Raw genomic sequence first — 16,906 nt, forward strand, 5'->3', positions numbered from 1 at the left:
TCAAATAAGACCAACACCTTTACATTGGTTGATATGATATATTTTCAGGTCTTTCTTTTTTGTTTCATGTGGATATATTTGTTGAAGAAACTAGGTTATTTGTCCCGTAGAGTTTCTCACTGTTGGGATTTTGCTGATTGTATCCCTGTGGCATGCCGCTCTTTCTCTGCTTTCTGTAAATTGCCAGTTGGATTCAGAAGCTTGATCAAATTCAGATTTGATTTTGGGGAGGGGCAGGGCAACGTCATTATTCTCTGTTTGTGAGGGTTAGGATTTACCAAGTGTTGTAGAATTGTTCTTTTTATTTCTTGGTTGAGAAAACTGAGGTTACGCAATTTTTCTAAGGTCAGGCACCAAATATCTACAGTAGACAACAGTCAGAGCCAATGGCAAGCCTGGCCTCCATCACCCTCACCGGTGCTCCTTGAACACACCCAATATGGTTGCTCCCATCACAGCTTACCTAGCTTCTTTCAGATCTAACATCCCTTTAAGACACAGGAAAGCAACATTTAAAAATTTTACATTTCTTTGTTCAGAGATAACCACTGTCAACATTTTGTATATACTAAGGTTATATGCATTTAGACAAGGAATTAATATATATAACAAAAATGAGCTAGTGCTTTGCACATTATTTTGAAAATTTATTTTTTATCAAAATAGATTGTGAACAATTCAAAAATTATAAATGAGCATTTGAACATCATTTTTAGTGGCCATAAAATATTGTATGAACATATCATAATGAATTCAATGAATTAACTACTATAAGTTGCCTCAGTATTTTTTGATATTATAAACAATGAACATCTGTGAACACAATTCTCTCTCTTTCTGCCCCCAGCCGTAGTTATTTAGATTTTGCTTACACTGCATTGCTGGAAGTAGAACTGCAGGGTCGAAGGGTGTGTATGTTTTAAGGCTTTTAAAACATACTGTCAAATTATAAGTAAGTTGTTACACTTTTTAAAGAACTGAGTATGAGAGTGCCTCTTTCTTCCTACCCAGACCATCTCATTAATTATTTAAATCCGATAGGTACAATATGGAATGTTTACTTTTGGCTGACCATTTGCCTTTCTTCTTTTGTGAATTGCTAAATTATGTCTTTTGCTCATTTTTTCTACAGTGTATTCATTTTTTCTATTGATTTATAAGTACACTTTATTTATTAAGGTTATTTTTCAGGTAGGGAATCATTTTTGCAAATAATGGTATTTTCTCCTCCTCAATATTAATATTTCTTATTTTTATTGTCCTATTACATTGGCTAGAGCGTTAAAATTCAATGTTAAATAGCAACATTGATAGCAGGCATCATCATCTTAGTCCTAATTTTAATAGGATTGTCTCTAACATTTCACCGTAATCTTGGGTATTAGTTTCACATAAATACTCTAAGTTAAGGAAATATCTTTGTATTCCTGGGTTACTACAAATTTTAGGATTTATTTTTTTTGCCTTTTTCTAACCAAGTTGATACGAAAAGGTTTTCCAATATTGACCCATTTTTGCCTTCACAAAACAGACTCTATTTGGCTATTCTTCCAAATAGAATGGCAGATTCAATTTGCTAAGATTTTTGCAGCTCTCTTGATAACTAAATCTGGTTTACAGTTTCAGCTTTTTGAGCTATTATGGTCAGGTTTTAATATCACTTTATGTTAACTTCGTAAAACCACCTGAGAAAAATATCTCTTTAATACTCTGGTAGATTTTGAAAAGTAGATAATTATTGGAAATAAGAAAGCATGACGGACCTTTCATTTGAAGCTTTTAAGCCTAGCCTTTAGTTGTAGGTGATAATTTAATATTTTCAATTTCTTTCATGGTTACTGGCATATTTTGTTTTGATTTCGTCTTGCCTCAATTCTGTTCACCTATATTTTCCTGGAAAAAGAAAAGAAATTTAGCATTTCATACGTATCAGTCAGGGTTCTAACAGGAAATAGATGGCATGCTCGATACAGGATTATTCCAGGAGGGTTTATTGATACGGGGCTTATTTAGCCAGGGGAACCACAGGGAACAGTGCATTGATATAGAGCTGGCAGCAGAGCTATTTCCACTCCTGGGTCTGCAGGGTGAGAGAATGGGGTGGGTGATCCTTGGCTGGGGACACACCACCAGCCGGAAGCTGAGAGGGCGCCAAGTGGATACATCCTCTGACCTCACTCTCCTTCCTCCCCCACTTCTGGGACACTGCACTGGTGAAACCCAGGAAGCAAGGGCCAGGAGCCTTGCAGATGTGTCCATGCAGGTGGAGAACAAATTTGGACAGGGGCGTATCTCCACTGTATATAGGAATAAGCACCCTGTCTCATTTGAGATTCACTATGACTGTATTTGCAATCTTTTTTCATGTTTAGTCTTGCTGGAATTTTGTCTATTTTACTTTTCTTTTCTCAGGAGACCAGCTATCAGATTACATTGATCAGTGCTCTTAAAAAATATTCCAATCCACTACTTTTTGCCTTTATCGTTATTAATCCCTTTCTCCATTTCTCTTTCCAGCTCCTTGGACTGACTGCTCAGTTAACTTGACAATATGTTTTCCCTTGAGTCACAATAAAGCAATTTTTCAAGTGCTATGGATCTTCCTTTGAACAGAGGTGTGGTCAGAGCCATAAGTTTTGACGCACAATGTTGTCACTGTCTTTCTTTCTTAAACAGCCTGCAATTAAATAACTACTGACGCAGTATTCATTTGGGAGTGTGTGATGAAATTTTCAAAAAGTTAATTTAAAAAAATTTTTGGCCACACTGCGCCTTGCAGCTTGCGGGATCTCAGTCTCCCAACCAAGGATCGAACTCGGGTCACGGCGGTGAAAGCCTGGAATCCTAACCACTAGGCCACCAAGGAACTCCATAAATTATTTTTAAAAATTAACTTTTTTTTCCCACTTAAAGCAATAAAACTGTCTTTAATAAAAATTTTTATTTTTCTTGTTAAAACCCCAATATGACATCCCTGCATTCCCCTCACTTTGTCTCTGCATTTATGTCTCTGTTTTAATAGAAAATCTTTTTTTTTTTTTAACATCTTTATTGGGGTATAATTGCTTTACAATGGTGTGTTAGTTTCTGCTTTATAACAGAGTGAATCAGTTATACATATACATATGTTCCCATATCTCTTCCCTCTTGGTCTCACTCCCTCCCGCCCTCACTATCCCACCCCTCCAGGCAGCCACAAAGAACCGAGCCGGTATCCCTGTGCCATGCGGCTGCTTCCCACTGGCTATCTACCTTACGTTTGTTAGTATATATATGTCCATGTCTCTCTCTCGCCCTATCACAGCTCACCCTTCCCCCTCCCCATATCCTCAAGTCCGTTCTCCAGTAGGTCTGTGTCTTTATTCCTGTCTTACCCCTAGGTTCTTCATGACATTTTTTTCCCCTTAAATTCCATATATATGTGTTAGCATACGGTATTTGTCTCTCTCTTTCTGACTGACTTCACTCTGTAGGACAGACTCTAGGTCTATCCACCTCATTACAAACAGCTCAATTTCGTTTCTTTTTATGGCTGAGTAATATTCCATTGTATATATGTGCCACATCTTCTTTATCCGTTCATCCGACGATGGGCACTTAGGTTGTTTCCATCTCCGGGCTATTGTAAATAGAGCTGCAATGAACATTTTGGTACATGACTCTTTTTGAATTTTGGTTTCCTCAGGGTATATGCCCAGTAGAAAAATTAACTTGTGCTATTAATTTTCTGGAGTATATTGTATCCCAGCTTTAAATAATGTCTGATTTTGAAGTACCATAAGTTGTATTCTGTTCGACGGTTCAAAGTTCAACATGTATATGTCACATTTATGATCTGAAGCTTCTAAAATTTTTTCCCTACTTTATCTATGGGAAAGACTGAGATATGAATTAAAAATCATCTAGAATTATTATTTTTCAGTTACTTTCTCCATTTTAACATAATCTCTTTTTGGCATGTAAGCTTCTTAATGGTTCTCTCTTCACTATGGACTGTATCCTTTATCAATGTCGAGCGAATCTTTTCTTCTCATTTTGTGTATTTCCCTGGGGCTCTTCTACTCTGCATATTGATATCAGTACATCATTTTATTTTGTTTGTTTTTGCTAGGATTACCTCTGCCCACTCTTTAATTCTAACCTTTTGCTTCACGTTGTTTTAAAGTGTTTGAGAGTCTCTACTGGTAATAGGGTAACTTAAGAAATTTGTACTTATTGTTATAGATAATCTATCTGGTTTTACTTCTATCATTTTATTCTTTACGATTTTTTACGCTTCTTGTTTCCTTTGTTGTCTGATTTCTGTTACACAGGTTTGTATTTTCCTTGTATTTATCTTTTATATATTTAAAAAAGATTTTTTGTTTTTGGCTGCATTGGGTCTTCGTTGCCTTGCGTGGGCATCTCATCGCGGTGGCCTCTCTTGTTGCAGAGCACAGGCTCTAGGCGCTCGGGCTTCAGTAGTTGTGGCTCGTGGGTTCTAGAGCGCAGGCTCAGTAGTTGTGCTGCACGGGCTTAGTTGTTCCGCAGCATGTGGGATCTTCCCAGACCAGGGATCGAACCCGTGTCCCCTGCACTGGCAGGTGGATTCTTAACCACTGTGCCACCAGGGAAGTCCCTATCTTTTATATTTTGAAAGTCTGTATCTTATTTAAAATTTTACTAGTGTTTACCTTCAGAATAAAAAGATATTAACCTATATTTCTCTAAACATCAAAATAGTATCTTTTGCGCTCTAGATGTACCATTACCCCTTCTCTCACCTCTCTTAACCAATTCTTCTTTCTCCTTAGTAACATCTGAAGTTTGTGTTCCGGATTATAATTAGTACAAGATCTTATTTTATGCTATATATCTCCTTGGGAAAAAAATTTTGGTAGTTCTCGCATTTAGTTTTACCACCTGCCTGACAATTATTTAAGTTGTCTCTATTTTAACTGGATGGTTTAAGCCATTCATTCCACAGAGATTTAATCAATTTCCTACTAGAAGTGAAAGATTGTGTTATGTTTGTGTGATAACAAAGGCAAGCCTTGGCTTCACAGCATTTTACGGTCCCAAATGATACAGTCTCAAATAATAGTAGTAGTAGTAATAAAAATAAATGTATAGGTGCCATAGTGCTATGGTGAGAGAATCACCAGGTGCTAGAAATGACACCTAACTCAGACCTAGATTTGCAATGGGGTGGTGAGTTGATCAAGGAAAGATTTCTGGAGGAAGTGACGTTCAAGCTAAGACATGGAGTAGGAGTTACAAAAGGTGTGGAGAGTTCTGAAGACCAAAATGTTCTCGGTGGAGAAAACATTTACCGAACTTGGGAGGTGAAAAGGAACAAAAAATATTGGCTGTGGCATGGAGTTTGACACGGGGAGTAGTGAAAACTGGGACTGGAGAGGAAAGCAGCGTCAGATCTAGAAGACCATTGTCTGTCATGATAGGGAGGCTAGACTTATCTTGAGGGCACCCAAGAGGCCTTGAAGGATGATGAGTGGAGGAGTGACAGGGTCAGGTTTTAATTATAGAAATGTCACCATGGCTACGGTGTCGAGAAGAGTTTCATGGGGCCATATTGGAGGCAGACAGCCCAGTTACGAGGATATTTTTGCAATCTAGCGGAGAGATGGTGGTGGCCTAACCTCAGCTGGTGGCAGCCAGGATGGAAAGAGAAGAAAGATTTTGAGAGATATTTAAGAGGTCGACCTGAGACAATCTGCAGATTGAGTTTCCCATTCCTGAGACAGTCTTTCCCATCACCTCTTGGTCAGCTGGGTACTCCCATCCCATCTGGCCTTTTGTCTCCACTACTCCACCCAATCCGCCCTTGCCTAGAGCACCCGTGAGCAGGCTGCATCTGGTTGTCACGGCTCTGCCTTGCCTCGTGCTGTGTATCAGCACTTCTGACACAGCTGATCACGTCCTCCACGTGATGTGTTCTTCTCTTGGCTTCCAGGAAGCCACACTTCTACTCCTTCACCTCCCTCACTGTTGCTCCTTCTCAGTTTCCTCTGCTACCTTCTCATCTCTGCATCTTCTCCCTGCTGGAATGGCCTTGGATTTAGTCCTCATTCCGCTTCTCTATTTACTCTCCCTCCCTGGTGATCTCATTCAGCTTCCTGGCTTTAAATACCATCCATATGCCACCGGCCCTCAAAAGCGTATCTCCAGGTCAGTCAAACCTCCCTCCCAAGCTCCAGGCTTTAATATCCAACTGCTTACTTGATATCTCCTTGTGGCTGGCTCTATCTCACACTTAATGTATTGGAAACATAAATCCCAAGTCTCCCCCGCCCCAGCCCCGGACTTACTTTCCCCATAAGCTTCCCCATATCCGTTGATGGCACATCTCACCTTTCAGTCTCTCAGGCTAAAAGCCTTGGAGTCACCTTTGACTCCTCTTCTCTCATATCCCACAGCCAATCTGTCAAGAAATCCTGTTGGCTCCACCTTCAAAATATATCCAGAATCAGACCACCTCCCTTGTCCATGCCACCGTTATCCCTCAGGTGGATTATGGTCGCAACCTCCTAAGTCATCTCCCCACTTCTATTCTGCTCCTCCTAAAGTATGTTCTCAACATGGAGACCACAAGGAGCCTCATAAAATGTTAGTCAGGCCATACGCCTCCTCTGCTCAAACCACTCCAATGGCCAAAGTCATTGCAATGTCCTACGAGACCCCACACAGTCTGTGCCCCTCCCCCACCTCTCCCATCTCATCTCCTGCTACTGTCCCACTGGTTCTCTCCACCTTCAGCCACACTGCTTCCTTTGTTGTTCCCCACGTGGATCAGGCTCACTCCAGCCTTGGGGCCACAGACTCTTGGCTTGTCTGCTGGGCTGCTCTTTGCCTAGACGTCTGCTTAGCTGATTCCCTCACCTCTCTCAAGTCTACTCAAAAACCACCCATCCTAACTACCCTCTTTAAAACGCACTGCCTCCCGTCTTGTTTCTTCTCCCCTAGCCCTTATCATTTTACTGGCCCATTTATTATGCTTGTTGTTTAATGTCTGTCTTCCCCATTAGAATGTAAGCTCCATGAGGGAAGCAATACTTTTTTCCCCTGATTTATTCACTCATTAGGTATCCTAAGCATCTAGTATGCTGTTGGCAAATGGCTGGTGCTCAATAAATATTTGTTGAATAAATAATGCAGTAAATAGAAATATTTTTTTTCTTTTAAAAAATGCATTAGGAAGGCATGTCTTATGAGCCCTTGATGTCTAAAAGTGTCTTTCTTTTGCCATCAAAATGAAAGCTATCATCTTGGCTGAAACTAGAATTCTAGAGTCCAAACCTTTTCTTTAAAAATCTGTAGATGATATTTCATTGTCTTACAATAACACTGCAGCAGAGAAACCTGAGTCCAGCCTGATTTTTATTCCCTTATGAATAACCTGTTTTCTGCTTGGATACTTTGCAAGCATTTTTAGAACATTTTTTTTTTAGAAGGTATATAGGTATGTGTCTCCCATCACTGATTTGCAAAGAATATCCATTCAGCTTCTCTATGTTAAGATTTTTTAGTGCAGCTAAGTTTTCTTCTATCACGTCTTTGATTGTTATTTTATTTTATTTTTTTTTTGCGGTACGCGGGCCTCTCACTGTTGTGGCCTCTCCCGTTGCGGAGCACAGGCTCCGGACGCGTAGGCTCAGCGGCCATGGCTCACTGGCCCAGCCGCTCCGCGGCACGTGGGATCTTCCCGGACCGGGGCACGAACCCGTGTCCCCTGCATCGGCAGGCGGACTCTCAACCACTGCGCCACCAGGGAAGCCCTTGATTGTTATTTTTGATCCATTGTTGTATGTTCTTCAATAATATCACTTATCTGTGAATTGGCTCTCTGCTCTTTGTCCTTTACGACCATCACTTTGTTTTTTAGTTTCTTGGCTTTGTTTTTTCTTTTGCACTTAAGACGTTCTCTTTTTTTAAATAAATTTATTTTATTTTATTTATTTTTATTTTTGGCTGCGTTGGGTCTTCGTTGCTGCGCGTGGGCTTTCTCTAGTTGCTGCAAGCGGGGGCTACTCTTCGTTGCAGCGTGCAGGCTTCTCATTGTGGTGGCTTCTCTTGTTGGGAGCAGGGGCTCTAGGTGCGCGGCCTTCAGTCGTTGTGGCACACAGGCTCAGTAGTTGTGGCTTGGGGGCTCTAGAGTGCAGGCTCAGTAGTTGTGGTGCATGGGCTTAGCTGCTCTGTGGCATGTGGGATCTTCCCAGACCAGGGCTTGAACCCATGTCTCCTGCACTGGCAGGCGTATTCTTAACCACTCTGCCACCAGGAAAGCCCCAGAAGATCTCTTAATATTAGTCCTTTTTAGTGAACATTGTGGTTGACTTCCCAACACTCCAAATGATTAGATTAATTCAATCATGATAATTCTATTCCACTCATCATTTAATGGTTTGGGGAAGGGCAGGTTTAAGCTAACTGAGGCCCATAAAACACAAAGAAAGACTTCCTCAGGGCTTCTAGAGAAAACAGCTGGATCTGAATAGGAAGCTGGTTGGCCCAGTTGCTGGAAGCCATTTAGGGACCAAGAGAAGGACCATTTTGAGGGCAAGGCTGACTTACTGAGCTTGAAAGGCATCTGGCTCTTGGATGATGTCACTGAGATTCAGAAACCACCAATACTGAAGCCTGTGCTTCTTGTTATGAGAGATACAAGGGAGGCTGGAACCAAGTCAGGCAGGGGCTGCCTGGTGGGGCTGTGACTATGAGAAGGAGCCACCTGGGGGTACTGGAGCCACAGAGATGCACGTGCTGCTGCAGAAGCTACCTAAGGTGGAGGAAGAGGGGGAGAAATACCTTGGCTTTTCCCCCCTCCCCCTCCAGTTTCCCATGGTGTCTCCCTTGGCTGAACCCAGTGAGAAGCCAGCTGATATGGGGCTGTGTGTTAGCTTGAAGGGGCTCTGTACCCTATCAGGATGCAGAGCAGAACACAGAGACAGCAGGGACTGGATCTGGGGGCACACATGCAAACAGCATGGCACCCTCACTTACATCATTGATTTGATTTTTTTTAATGAATCAGTTCTGCCTTTTACTTCCTTTAATGTGTAATCTGACCTACCACTGTGCTCTTGCTTTCTTGGTATAAATTTATCTCCATCTTCCTTTTCATGCCATTCTACTGACTCCTCAGCTTAACCTGTCTGGTTTTATGGATTTAAAGACTAGATCTTCTTGCATTCCATAAAGGATGGCACACAGGGCACACAATTTTTCAGATTTTCTTCTGGATCTTTTGATGAGAGGTACAGATTTCGTCTCTACTCTCAGGATGCCATCTCATTTTTCTTCTTCTGCCCTTCCCCACAATGAATCCATTAATTTTTTTCTGTATTCATCTCTGATTAAGGTGAGCTCCAGACACGAGGTCTGTGAACATGCAGGGGAAGTCCATGGTCCCGTTCTCTGTTCACCTGTGAGATGGTGGAGGGGCAAAGTGGAGGAAGTCTGGTGAGGGCAATGCCCAGCCTGGTGACCTGTGCTCCACCAGGAGGCCTCTTCCTCCCACCCTCCCCCCAGCAAAGTAGCAGGTTGCTATGGAACTCAGGTTCCTCAGTTTCCACCTCTGCACTTTATTGCATCTCCCATGATGCACTGCACCTCCACAAGCATCGCCTACTGCCTGGTGGACTTAAATTATTTGTCTGTAATGTCTGCCTGATTGCCTGAAAACTTAGGGCCGTGGAGCAGAGCCGCGTCAGCCCTTCCCGACTCAGACATGAGATTTTCCTGTTGCTGCCGTGGATTTGCTTTCTCCCCCTCGCCCTCTTCCTTCCATCCTTCCTTTCTCCTGTCTACGTCTTCACAGACGTTTTAACATGAAGACAGGAGCAGCTGCCCATTTAAATTGGTAATCATATTACTAGTATCATCTCTGGTCCCTTCCCTACCCCAATTTTGTTTTTTCCCTAATCCATTACTGTCACAAGCTCCGGCTTAAGTGGGCTTTAGAGAAGGAGAGAATGAACACGGTAGGCTGAGCTGCAGAGGGAGAGCCAGGCAGGCGTGCATCTTCCCAGCCCAGCCTCGCACCCCACCGTGTGCTCTTGTAATGCTGGCATTTCTGGCTTACACGAGCCACCACTAACATGCCATTTCCGGGAGCACAGTGAATTCCGTCGGCCCCTTTTCTGTGTTGGGAGGAAACCATGCCATTGAAAAGAGCAGTTCACACTGGATCCCTCCAGATCTAGTCTGTCTGTCTTTACATGGTATCCTAGGCAATTCCTGCATCTTCAGACTTTCCTCAGGCCAACACGGACCCTCCAGCTACCCTCCCATTGGCCCTCTCACTTCTCTGCAAAATATTCAATGGTTCCCAGTGACTGCATGCTACCTGGACATCCCCATCCCTCCCCTCAAGCCCCAGCCCCCAGGAACAGCTGCCCTCCCTCAGTAAGAGCTCCCCTCCTCCAGGCCCCTCCTCCCTGGGTCACGGACTGTGACAAAGTCTTATTGCCTGTCTCTGGGAATTCACTTCCTGTCTCTCCTCTGTTCCACCTCTCTGGGGCTCCCGGGCCCTTCCCAACCCCTCTGCGCTGTGCCCCCGTCATGTTTGCCAGGCAGCTGGCTGCCTTCATTATTTTTACGCCAACACAGTTTAAAAATCTCCGCTGCCTCCTTGCTGTCTGTGGAGAAGCGGCTGCCACGTTACTCCGACACGCTGATGGCATCAGGGTCCGCACACACTCTCTTCAGCTAATGAGGCGGCAGAAAGAAAATTAAGCGGCAAAATCACACGGGCACACACTGCTTTCTATGTAGATGGAGAAATAAAACAAAAGCAAGGAGAACAGAGGCGAGCTACTGCTGATAGCTCACGTCCCCCCTCCCACGGGGGCAGCGCGCAGGCACTGCTGTGTAAAGGCAGGGAAGGGAGCCCTGGCTTTGGACGACTGCTACCCCAGGCTCCCCCCACGGGAAACCCTAGGAAATTGGAGTGTGAAGTCACGTTACCTAATTCCGTAATTCGGTAAAGAGAAAACAAAAACTTCAGGTCCATATGTGCAGCGTGGTCAATGCCCAGAAGGAGAGGCAAGACCAGAGGTTTGCAGATGTTTCTAGAATCTGTCATTCTCGCCCCCCACCTCCCATTTCCCCTTGCTCCAGCTACCTGCAGCCCTCACCTGGACCGCATGACAGCCGGGGGTTTCCCAGCAGCCCCCAAGAGAGCATGTTCTCTACCCCTGAGCAGAGAAATCACCCTCCAATTCTCACTGGATTATGTCACCTGTCCTGCTTAAGATGATGTAACAGATTCCTACTGTTCTTAAGACAAAGGCGCAAACCCTTAAGGAGGGCCCTGCCTAGGGTCCCGGCTCTTGCTGTTTCCCCTCCAGCTACTGGGTCATCCCCCTCCGCTCCCACCCCTGCACATACTGCAGAGTTCCTTCTGCCCCAAGACCTTTGCACCTGCTGTTCCTTCTGCCTGGAATGATTTCCCCTCCCCTCTTCACACAGCTAAGTCTCTAGTCTTCAGATCCAGAATCACTCTATAAGCCCTCGAGGGAGCCTCGGATTCCCTGCTCAGCCAGGTCTGGCCCCTCGTTTGGTACCTTCAAGGTCTGGAGGGCCTTGGCTTTGCAGCTTTTCACATCACAGCAATTTCACAGTGGTGTGTGTGGTTGTCTGAGTCAAGGCCATCTCACCCACCTGACTGGCAGCTCCATGAGGGCAGGAAATACCCATGCTCCGGTTCAACACTGTACCACCAGCACGGGAGCACAGCCGCTCCCTAGAAATGTTTGTTGAATGAATAAGTGCTTAAGGGAGGCCTGTGGGGGAGAGCTTTCATCACCGGTGTTGGCCTGGCACTTCCCCAACTCCTGGGCAAATCTAAGTGTGAATTATTTATGACTGCTCAGGTTTGGGGCAGAAGGAGAGAGGCACGTGAGCAAAGGCCTTTATCCCAGACCAAGCATCCAACCCACAAAGTCAGCTAGCGGCAGCTAGTCTGGATCCACCCTCGTGTGCGTTTCTCTGCCCTCCCGCCCTCTCTCCTCCAGGCCGGGCCCCCTGCGTCCCGGCAACTTCCAGAATTCAAACCTGGCTGCATCCTGACACCGCACCTGCACCTGCCCTCGCGTCCCCACCTGACTCTGGTGTTAAGTAGCGGTCAGCCGGGCAGAAAGGCCTGGCATTGTCCACATGCTTTGCTTTCCCAGCCGTGACACCGCTTTGATGTTCGCGGCAGCGCAGTGCGCGCGGCTCCGACGGATGCTTCGAGTCCGCCTGCTGCGGCGCTGGTGCCTTTGTCCGGGCACCGGGGAACTGTGATTTATGTCATAAGCTCGCTGCGAAACCTTTTGCCTCAGTAATTCTGAGCTCCGTGGGTGTCTCTTTACATCTATTTAAAGCACGGCTGCTGCCCGCGGCCGGCGTGCTCTGTGACATTCCCCGGTGCCTCTGTGTACGCCTCGCCATGGCGCTTAGTCTTGCCTGCAGAGCATCTTTGTGGCTCGTTTCAGCGTGTTTGCTGCGCGCTCCACGGGGCTGCTGAGCGAGTCGGGTCTGCCCTTTGATGTCCCGCGTGCTGATTAGACCCCTTTCCCGGTGGAGCACATGCAGGGGGCCTGGATGCTGATGCCACATTTCCAGAGTGTGTTCGCCCTGGTTGTCCTGGGGCGAGGCCAGAGCCTCACAGGCACTTGTACGTTGGCTTGGAGGATGTCCAGGTTGGTAGTAAACGCGCTCTTGCCCACAACCTGCTCCTAGCAGGGGGCGCCGCCGGGGGGGGGGGCTGGGGGTAGGCAGCGGGAGACTCGGGTAACGGACGCCGGGTGGCCGCGCGCCCCGCCTGCAGCTGACCTGCCGCTCACACCTACCGGCGCTGAGTGAATGGAGCGTTGAGGGCGGGAGGGATCGGGAGCCGGTTTCATCAGCCGCGCCCCGCTCCCCGCGCCCCCCCCCCCACCCCGAGGTGTGGTCGGGCCTCAGCGCAAAGACGTCGGAGGCCCGTTTCCAAAGATTTTAACTGCAGCGCCGTGCCCCGGAGTTGCTGGAATCCCCTTCTCTCATTCAACAAACTTTGACTGAAGGTCCCCTGCACTGTGCTCTGTGAAAGCCTCAAAGTATTAAGATTTCTCAAAGAAACTCCGGTTCTTTCCGCAATGATGTGGAACTGCTGGGAGATTCATCATCATCTCCAGGAGCCAAGCACCTCTCGTGGCCTCTGGGTCCCCGTTGTAACTAACTGTCCCCAGGCCCAAACCCACAGCCACCCCGCACCCCACCCACTGACCTGCTCCATTCCTGTGTGACTGACAAAGGATGTCGTGAGGGGATCCCAGGACGGGGCCCCTGGAGGCCCAAAGGGGAGGCACTGGGCTTTGCTCTGCATCTCTAGGTCAAGGTGGGGTGATTCCCACAGACTTGGCGACAGAGTTCAGGTGCTAGAAGTCCTGTCCCCCGGGATGATGCCTGTAGGGCTGCACCTCGGACATTGAAACCTGGACAGAGGTCTCTAAAAATCGAATGCCTTCGAGGCTAACAAGGGATTATTACTGGTCACCACTGAAATATACTGATTTTTTTTTTTCTTTAAAAGAATTTGTCCCAGGTGTTTTTCACTGTTGGGCATCATGTAAAGTCTTGTTTCTTTCTTTGTTGTTTTGTTGTTTCTTGTTCATTCTTTATGCAGTTTCACACCATAAGGGTTGAAGGGTGCATCTTGGTTTAAGGCACACACGGTGCGAACTGGAGGGGTGGTAGGTTTCCATTTTATCGGTAGATGAACTAAGCCTGCTAATATTGGGAAACGTCTAAATGTAAATCATGAATATAAAAGGGAAGTGTTATAGAATACAAAAAGGCTGGAGTTTCTTCCCTTTCAAGAGTCCACGCACGGTATGGAAATCACTGCATTAGTAGAATGCCTCAAGAGGATGACTCGAAGATGGTGCAAGACTTGGCATAAGAAACTTGTCATAAAGTTTGTCAAGTAAGGAAACACCCAGGGAATTGTCTGGGTGGATTTTCCATTTCTCACCCGTGTTTTGAGAGACAAGAGTTTTACTCTGTATGCATCTGGGATGCAAAGTTAGCATTTGAAAGAAATGTGTGATTCTCACTATTTCAGACCATCTAGACCATCTAGCTGTTGTCCTTTTAGGATAACAGCTTTTAGGCTATTTGTGTAAAAGCTTATCAGGCCAAACACGTCTCTGGCATATGACTGGTGAGTCTGGGATAATTTTTAAATCTAGCACAGCCAATTTTACATCGAATGGAATGACCTCCCTTCAGTGAAGTCTTTCGGGGGAGGACAATCGCTTATTTTAACTAGTATCTTGGGAACTTTGCTTTTGGAAACATTTTGTCTTTATTTTTCTCTGATAAGAAATGTTTATTCTTCATTTTTATCATTTCAGTGCAGATCTGACACGTGGAAAGGCGACAAGCAGCTCAGAGCCAAGTCTGCAAAGTGGGGTTGAGGTCCTAACACAACCTTGACCCTGAACAGGGCACTTCACCTGATTGAAATCCAGGTAAGGGAATGTCAGGAGCCTGGTGTATTTCACAGGCGTGTGGTGAGGACTGAATGAGAGAAATCTGTGAAGTGCTATCATTAATCCTGTTAATAAGGTGGATGGTCACATTGGGTATTTCATTTCAAGCCAAATACCAGATGCGACAAGAGACTGACTTCATTGTTCACCAATTACACCAAAAGATAATCTGCCAAAATATTTTGAGCCACGACGGCATCATAGAAACAAGTGCCTGGCGTCCCCAGGTGACAACTCTGCAAGGTCTCACTCGAGTATGCTTGTTGACCCCCCGACCTTTTCATTTTCTGGTGACTCTAGAAAGGGCTGCCCAGCCCTGGCTCCTCAAAGTGTGGTTCCAAGACCTCACCCTCATCTCTACTCTTGCTAGAAATGCAGACTCTGCCATCCCCTCCTGCGGGATCAGAATCTGCATCTGGACCAGTCTCCAGGGGGGTTCCGGGCCCCTGAAAGCCTGAGAAGCGCTGCATGCCCCCCGGCGGCAGGCCGGGTCCCTGCGCTGCAAAGTCCTCGTGGCCTGTCCCCGACCCCCTCTTACCTTGGGGAAGGCGTCGGGCCACACGGTGGGGGAGCCGTGGTTGAGCAGCGCCTGCAGCGTGCGCTGCGGCGCGGCCTCGGGGGCGCAGGCGGCCGTGTGCAGCACTCGGGCCAGCGGCGACGCACCCCCGTAGTCGAGCGCGCCCGCGTCGGCGCCGTGCCGCAGCAGGAGACGCGCCAGGCCGTGGCGCGCGTGGCCGCAGGCCTTGTGCAGCGGGCTGCGCTCGTCCTCGTCGCGCGCGTCCGCCGCCGCGCCGCAGCGCAGCAGCAGCGCGCACAGGCGCAGGCAGCGCGCGTGCTCGTCGGGCCGCCGCGCCGCGCCGCACGCCGCGCTCAGGGCCGTCTCGCCGCGGGCGTTCCTCGCGTCCACGAGCGCCCCGCGGCCCAGGTAGAGGCGCGCGTGCTCGTCCAGGCCGTGCTGAGCCGCCACGTGCAGGGGCGTGTCCAGGCCCGCGCCGCCCGCGCGCTGCACCGAGGCACCGTGCTCCAGCAGCGCTTGCGCGCACCTGCGGGGAGGCCAAGGTCAGTCACCCGGGCTGGGCCCGGCCGGACGCCCCCGCACCGGCGCCCTGTCTCCCCCAGCCCGGCACGCCCTGCCTGCGGGTTCCGGCGCTTCGGACCCCCTCCCTCCCCACCGGGGGTGTTGGCTCCTAAAACAGCCAGGACAGGAATCCAGGTCTCCCGCGCCCAGGCTATAGGAGTTCAAACTGAGCTGGAAAAAAAAAAAAAAAAAAAAAAAAAAAGATTAAGGCAAACCTGGGGGTACAGGTTACTAAATGGTGGCAACAGCTAGGAACTTTTCCTAAGAACCCACGCGCAGCGTTAATATTTACCTTGTAATTTGTAACTACTTGGTGCTACCCTGGAAGGTAATGTGGTTCAGGTGACGGTGCTGGAAACACGAATTACCTGGGCTCTTTGTCACAGGTGGCAGTTGAAGGGTCTGGGAGTCAGGGTTCTAAGGAGGGCCCCTTAGGCCGCCGGGCTCTTTATCAGCCGGCAGGTACCTGCGCTTTGGAAACGGTGTGAGGCAAGGCTTGCCTTACTCCCTGGGAGGGAATCTATCCATCCCTCAAGACACTGACAGAATGGCACTGGGGTGTCCTCAGACAGCACTGGATGCATGGGAGAAACCCGCAACCATGCCTAACTGTGGGACTATCTTGGTTTCAACCAAGCTCTCCTTGAACAGACAGTGGATTTTGGCTGTTGCTAAATCCCACGATGGTGTCCTGGGGTTTGTAGGCTCCCGTGGGTGTCTCCTGCTGCTTCCAGGTCCATCAGGTGGATCCCAAGACTGTCCTCTCCCAGAAGAGCAGCTTCCACCTGGGAGAACTCCAGGCACCTCAGTCCAAGCCCAGGTGGCAGTTGCTGACTGGGCAGGCCCATGCTGGACGTGGGGCCTCAGACACTGGTGGGGAACTCAGCGTGGACCAACCTGAAAGTAGGAGAGTCTCATAGACCCTCCCACCACCCTCCTCCATTCTGCTGGCCCTTGTCCTCCACGGGCACTGCCAGAACACCAGCCCCACTTCAATCCCCCACTCCCGGGTCACCTCCTGGACGTTGCCATCAGTGTGTTTACTCCACTTTTGGAGTCTGACGCGCCAGCATGCTGACTTCACGGCGTAAGGCTCCGGTCCGTCTCGCTAGCCCTCCTGTCACTCTACTCATCTCTGCTCTGTTGAGACTTGGGTCATCGGCCCCTGGCTTTCTCAGGCCTTCCTGGCTTCACTTCCTTCCTTGGGCAGCCCTCCACTCTCTCTTCCCTTGAGTTGAGGGGACATGGCCATCCCCTGCGTCAGTTGTCCCCATCTTCAGCTGGGAACCCAATCATCACCCACCCGCTCTTC

General features: G+C 47.7%; 1 protein-coding gene across 1 annotated transcript in view; it reads right to left on the minus strand.

Annotated features, from left to right (window-relative positions):
* ASB18 (ankyrin repeat and SOCS box containing 18) overlaps positions 1-16,906 on the minus strand; it is a 65,039-nt gene that overhangs the window by 2,012 nt on the left and 46,121 nt on the right. Inside the window, exon 4 of the mRNA XM_007463915.1 lies at positions 15,055-15,559. Coding sequence (XP_007463977.1) covers positions 15,055-15,559 — 505 coding nt within the window. The remainder of the gene's footprint in view (positions 1-15,054; positions 15,560-16,906) is intronic.

This window comes from Lipotes vexillifer, unplaced genomic scaffold, assembly GCF_000442215.2.
Source record: "Lipotes vexillifer unplaced genomic scaffold, Lipotes_vexillifer_v1.1 scaffold1215, whole genome shotgun sequence".
In the NCBI taxonomy this organism is placed as follows: domain Eukaryota; kingdom Metazoa; phylum Chordata; class Mammalia; order Artiodactyla; family Lipotidae; genus Lipotes; species Lipotes vexillifer.